The sequence below is a fragment of the Falco biarmicus genome, chromosome 16 (assembly GCF_023638135.1).
Source record: "Falco biarmicus isolate bFalBia1 chromosome 16, bFalBia1.pri, whole genome shotgun sequence".
Lineage (NCBI taxonomy): Eukaryota > Metazoa > Chordata > Aves > Falconiformes > Falconidae > Falco > Falco biarmicus.
Window position 1 is genome coordinate 7,220,147 of NC_079303.1, and position 6,345 is coordinate 7,226,491.

General features: G+C 60.4%; 1 protein-coding gene across 1 annotated transcript; it reads left to right on the forward strand.

The window, feature by feature from the left end:
- The first annotated feature begins 1,735 nt into the window (after positions 1 to 1,735).
- OLFML3 (olfactomedin like 3) lies at positions 1,736 to 4,723 on the forward strand. The gene is made up of 3 exons (XM_056361974.1): positions 1,736 to 2,552; positions 2,939 to 3,224; positions 3,656 to 4,723. The coding sequence occupies exons 1-3, from the start codon at positions 2,445 to 2,447 to the stop codon at positions 4,438 to 4,440; spliced, it is 1,179 nt and encodes a 392-aa protein (XP_056217949.1). The 5' UTR covers positions 1,736 to 2,444; the 3' UTR covers positions 4,441 to 4,723.
- The last annotated feature ends 1,622 nt before the right edge of the window (positions 4,724 to 6,345 follow it).

A 6,345-nucleotide genomic window follows, 5' to 3' on the forward strand; every position in this document is an offset into this window, starting at 1 on the left:
TGGTCTGGGTCCCACCTGGGTTAGATGCTGCTTTGGGAGGTGCCGAAACACTAGGGTCCCCGGGTGGGCTTCGGCAGGAGGCGAGGGCAGAGCCAGTCACCTTCCCGAGCGCGGTGACGTGGTGTCCTGTCCTCGCCGGGGAAGTTGCACAAGGAAAGGGCTGCCGCAGCCCCCTGCCTGGTGCTGGTCCCGGGGCAGACCCCGACCCTCCTGGGCCCAGCAGCCTGGCCATGCCAGACGAAGGATCCCTGCGCTGGCCAAGGCCAATGCGCTCTGCAGAGCAAGGCACCGGTGCCAGCCTGAAACTGGTCCAGCAGCAGCATGGCAGCACCGTGGGACAGATGGATAGCAGGAGTGGGGGCATCACAGATGGGAGCTGGGGCATCACAGGTCTAGGAGCGTCACGGTGCCACGGGTGGGTTCCTTCTGTTACCGAAATCTTGGAATGAAGAACTTATCGACACCAATGTGATGTAGATAAGCAGACACTTCTTTATTGACGGCCGGGTGCGTGAGCGAGTCCTCTCACGATCAACGCACGCCAGGTCCCAAAATCAGACACCATATATAGAACTTATTCATACATATTCATTAAGTATTCATAAATAACCATGATATTTCCCATAAATCATTAACATATTCTCCTCCTATATCCGATTCTGCACAGTAGAGCTTAGAAAGGTCTAGAAGTGGGTCTGGGGTACGATTTGGGTAGGTGGTGTATGAGTCGGTGGTCGCGCTCTCCCCCTGCCGGAATTACCTTTTAGTAAAGTTCACGGTTTCTTGGCAGGTAACCACAAGCTGTTCCAGTCGACTCCCCCCAGTTCCCATTAATCCTACGTTCTGACATCTCAATATACTTTCTATATACAGAAGACTAGTTAGACACAAAGAAACCTTTCAAACCCTAAATTATTACTTACGTTTCAACAATGATTCCAGCCCATTCTTCTGGCCTTAGTACAAAATGTACAAAGGGTCTCACAACTGCTTTTACTAAATAATCATAACTTTCTTCAAAATATATTTTTATCCTCCTATATTTCTATTCTAGAAAATAACTCTATAAAAACAGATAATCAAACAAATAAAATCAATTGATCTTAACTTTTTAACAATCCGACAACACTTCAGCCACCCCCCGAGCACAGGAGGGGTGAGCGCTGCTGTGCTCAGCGCCACTGACCCAGCTGGCAGAGATGCACCCCAGCCGCCCGTGGGCTGCACTTTACTGGCAGCCGTGTGTCCTGCTGGGAACGGCGGCGGGTGTGAAAGGCAGCAGAGAGGTGCTGGGGCCCAGCCTGGCCTCAGCCGAGCCTGGGGCCGTGGGCGGATGGTGCTGTGTTGGGGTGCAGGGTGCAGGTTGTGGGGTGTAGGGTGTGGGTTTCAGGTTGTGGAGTGCATGGTGTGGGTTTTGGGGTGCAGGATGGGCACTGTGGGTGCACACGGTGGGTTGTAAGGTGTGAGGTGCAGGCTGCAGGCTGCAGGTTGCAAGGTGTGGGATGCAGGGTGGGGGTTGTGGGGTGCAGGGTGCGAGCTGAAGGGTTTAGGGTGCGGGATGCAGGATGTGGGGTGCAAGATGCAGGGTGCAGGGTGGGGGTGCACATGGGGGCTGTGGCGTGCCGCATGCAGGAGCACTAGATGGCACACTCGCCCCACGCACAGCACCGCAGCGCTGCGCATGGATGCGGCCGGTGCTGAGCCCTGCGCAGACCCCAGGGCCCACGGGCCAGTACCCGCAGCACGGCCAGGCCCAGGAGGGCTGCGGGTGTGACCGCGGGCCTGGCTGCGTCCAGGGCACCGAGCCGCAGTCTCCGTCCCTCGCCCTGCGCCTGGGCCTGCCCCGTGGCACGGGGGCGCAGAGGCTTCCCCCCCGGGGCAGCCCGGGGAGCAGGTGCTGAGCAAACGGCCCCAAATGGCGGCATCGGCGGGGCAGCCCCCGGGTGGCCGCTGCCCGTGACCGAGCTGCCAGGCCTGGCCGGCTCTGCGCGGTGTGACCCCCGTGAGGCGGGCACAGGCCAGGGGGTGCCGCGGGCTCGGGGGGCTGCAGGCTGTGCCGCCGGCCCAGCTTTGTCCCCACCAGGCCGGGTGCTCGGCCGAGGCAGGCTCGAGGGGGCCACCCGCCTCAGGCGTCTGCAGCTCGGGCCACCGGGAGCCTGTGGCTTCGCAGCAGGCCCAGCTCGGCCCGCGCTGGCCCAGGCCGTGCCCCCGGCGCCGGGCACAGGCCTCCCCTGGCTGCGCAGGGCACCGACCCCGCGCCCCCCGCGCCCCCCGCGCCCCCCGCGGCCGCCGGCGCTGCGCAGGCACCCGCCAGGGCGCGAAGGGGTTAAGGCGCCTGAATCCGGCCTGCGGGGAAGGCGCAGCCCCCCGCTCACATCTGGACTCAATAAGGGCTGAGGCCGGAGCATTCCTGAGCGCTGAGGTGGCGGCAGCACTCCGAGGCCATGGGGCCCTGGCGCTGCCTGCTCCTCCTGCCGCTCCTGGCCGGGGCCCTGCGCGCCCAGCAGCAGCAGTTCATGGAGTACGTGGAGCGGCGCCTCAGCCTCCTGGAGGTAGGGCCGGCCGCGCTGACCCGCTTGGCCGCGAGCAGAGCGGAGCTGCCGTGGGGACCCCGGCCCAGCGTGAGCGTGGCGGCAGCCCCGTGGGGCTGGTGGATCGCGGCAGCGGGGCCACCGTGGGTCTGGGAACACCGCCGGTCCGGTGGTGTCTGCTCCCAGGGCTTGCGGGTCCCGCTGAAGCAAGGTGACCATCGCGGGTCAGGGAGCATCAGGGGTGTCAGGGTGTGGGGTGTGGCAGGATGGGACCGGAGCGAGAAGCAGCAGGATTGCAGCGCCTGCGGCTCCGGGTCCCACAGCCACACGTGGGCGGTGGGATGGCTGCTGTGGATGGGCCGTGAAGTGTGGAGAGGTCTCCCTCAGTGTCCCCTTGGCCACCCCAGGAGAGGATCTCACAGTGGCATGACCAGAGCAGCCGCTACTCCGCAGAGCTGCGGGACTTCAAGAACCAGGTACTGGGAATGCTTGAGACAGCGGAGAAGGAGCGGGAGACAATGCGGTCGGAGGCAGAGAGCGCAGCGGTGCGTGTGGACCGACTGGAGCGTGAAGTGGACTACCTGGAAACGCAGAACCCCGCACCGCCCTGCGTGGAGGTAGATGAGACACTGATGGAGAAGCAAGTGGCCACGGCCAAGCAGAGGAAGAACGAGAAATACACCAAGCTGACAGGTGAGGGGCTGCCGTGGCTCCCTGGGGAGGTGGTCCTGGGTGCGGGTTAGCCTGGGAATTCCCACCCCACCCAGGTCCAAGTCTGCCCCGGCCACGCACCGTGGCATTACGTCCCAGCAGGGCTTCTCTCAGGTGTCTCTGGCACAAAATCCTGCATCCCCACAGCTGCCAGAGCTTTGGGCTTCACCAAAGCCCTTGGGGCAGGGACTGGGTGACGGTAGCCTTCCCTGCCCGTGACACCGTGTGTCACACAAGGGGACTTCTTGATGCCACCAGGGTCTGCACTGCAGACTCCGCAAGTTTTCAAGGCAGTTGCCAGGGGGCTGGGGTGGGACACAGTGGGACCTGTGGGACCCTGGCGTGCGGTGAGAGCGGTGCCCACTGCAGGGCTGGGTGGTTCCCAGGCTTTCACACCTGCCCCACTCTTGCAGACTGCAGCGACACCATTGCCAGTGTCAGAGCCATGAAGATCCTGAAGCGTTTCGGCAGCACCTCAGGGCTCTGGACCAAAGATGCTGCGGGGAACTCTGAGAAGATCTATGTCTTTGACGGCACTGCCAATGACACTGTGTACGTCTTCCCCCGCATGCGGGAGTTCACCCTCTTCTCCGCCACCCGCAAGGCTGCCCGCATCAAGCTTCCCTACCCCTGGGTGGGCACCGGGCACCTTGTCTATGATGGGCACCTCTACTACATCCGCCAGCAGGGCCCCTTCCAGGTGATCAAGTTCAACCTGGCCAACAAGACAGTCGTGGACAGCTCGGTGTTCCCAGCCGAGGAGCAGATCCCTGTCTTTGGGCTCTCCCCCTTCACCTACATCGAGGTGGCGGCGGATGAGGAGGGGCTCTGGGCCATCTACGCCACCAAGGAGGACGAGAAGAACATATGCCTGGCCAAGCTGGACCCCACCTCGCTGGACATCGAACAGATGTGGGACACACCGTGCCCACGGGAGAACGCTGAGGGTGCCTTTGTGGTGTGTGGGGCACTGCATGTGGTCTACAACACTCGCCTGCCCAGCCGCTCCCGTGTGCAGTGTGTCTTTGATGTCAGTGGCACGCTGTCCCCCGAGGACGCCTCCCTCGTCTACTTCCCCAAGCGCTATGGCTCCCACTCCAGCATGAAGTACAGTCCCCGGGAGAGGCAGATCTATGCCTGGGATGACGGCTACCAGATCATCTACCGCATGGAGATGAAGAAGAAGCTGGAGGTCTGAGGGGCCACGGCAGGGCACCCCCGCATGTCTGGTCACCCTGCCCAGGCAAGTGCAGCCCTGGCCATCTCACCCCACGGGGCACAGCTGGCCCTGGCATGGGATGGCATCTCTCCCCTTCTCCCACCACTGCGAAATGGTGAAATGCTGGACCCCCATGCCTGGCAACCCTCCACCCACCAGCACCAAGCATCCCTGGCCAGGACCACCCTGCAGAAACCAGGACTAATTTAATGAAATATTCTTCTTTGTGATATAATGAATAAATACTATGCAGCGAGCTGCAGACACCTGCTTGGGGGAGCATGGGGCACTGGGGCCAGGCTGCCAGAGCTGTGGGCTCCACGTTGCCCCAGAGTCACCCCAAAAGACACTTCCCAAGGGTGGGGTGTCCGTGCAGGGCTGGCCAGAGCAGCGAGCACAGGCAGCTGCTTGGGCTGGGGGGCTGGGTTGGGGGATTGGGCAGGGGCCTTGGGCAGGGATTTATTTTGGAGCATTGGGGAAGGGTTTTGGCCAGAGCTTTGGGCAGGGATTTAAGCTGGGACTTTGAGCAGGCTCCTGCTGCAGCAAGGGGACCCTCTGTGCCTCGCCGGGGCTGGCCTGTTTTGCATGTACAAAACTGCGAGCAAAATCCCTTAATCTGAGAGAACAATTGGAGATTTTCCTCGCATGCCAGGGAGGCATCCCAGCCAGCAGGCACCAGATGTTGCTGATTTGCCCAGTTAATTTCTAATGAAGCACAGTTCTTGTCCCCCTGCAGCCGCAGGATTGCCACAAACACTTTATGTAAGGCCCTGGGTCCCCCCAAGACTCTTCCCATCCCTGTTTCACCAGTGCTGAGTCCCTGCAGGGACCCATGGCAGCGGCGCCACAGAGGGGATGGGGCAGTGCAGGGCCAGTGCTGGGAGCCCCTCGGGATGGCACTGCCAAGGCTCAAGACCCCCGTCCCCGAGGCAGAGGCTGGTACTGTGACAGGCACCTGCTGGGCACAGACACAGCCCCACCTGGCCACCACACCATGTCCTTCCTGTCCCTGCCATGTGACCCAGCAGCAACTGTTCCACATGCTGCCACTTGCACCACAGCCCTGGGAGGTGCAGGATGTGGCCCATTGCTGGGCAGAGATGCAGTGGGCCCCCTGAGAAACCTGGATTTGCTGTGATTTGTCCCTGTCACAGTGACCTGAGAGCGCAGAGGATGATTTATGAGGTGTTTATGTGTGGTTAAACATCCCTTTTTCCTATCAGAGACTAATTCTGGGGACAAACGTTGAAGACATGAGGCTGTGAGGGGTTCTGGCCAGGCAAGGATTGCACCCTGCCGGTGCCAGCTCAGGGCCCCCATCCCAGGCGAGAGGCCACAGAGCTACTCAGACACCCAGGGGAGGCGCTGGCCCTGGGGGAGCACTGCTGCCAAGCACCTGGGGGGCTCCCGGGGTCACCAGCCCTCCCAGAGCCACAGCATGGCCGTGCCACCCTGGTGTTGCCCTAAAGCCAGGCACTCGGCATCCCCCTGTGCCCATCTCGAGGGAAGCTGTCCTGCGATGTGGAGGTATCTTAGTATTTGCTTCAAGTTCTCCTGTATTACAATTAAAATATCTTTTGGTTGCATAAGAAAAACGTTTAAATATGGACTTTGACTGTAATTGGATGATGCTGAAAGTTCAACACAGTGCAAGTCAAGCAGAGACTCCCTTCAAGTGGGAAGGACTATGTGAACTGTCAAGTTAATTTATAGCTCTTTTCAAGATCAATAACTGCAGTAACAGAAATATAATTTTCAGAAATTGCACAGTTGTAAATAATTACGCCAATGATTTCTCTAGCTTGAATTAAAATTGATGGGGCAGTAATGATTCGGCACCATAAACCATCTCCTAACCTGAAACAAGTCCTGCAAAGTCTGACA

Bases quoted from the DNA above. Each gene is read 5' to 3' on its own strand.
- OLFML3 (XM_056361974.1), top strand. From the start codon at position 2,445: ATGGGGCCCTGGCGCTGCCTGCTCCTCCTGCCGCTCCTGGCCGGGGCC. The intron at 2,553-2,938 runs GTAGGGCCGGCC...TGGCCACCCCAG, and splicing joins GGCGCCTCAGCCTCCTGGAG to GAGAGGATCTCACAGTGGCA. The intron at 3,225-3,655 runs GTGAGGGGCTGC...CCACTCTTGCAG, and splicing joins GAAATACACCAAGCTGACAG to ACTGCAGCGACACCATTGCC.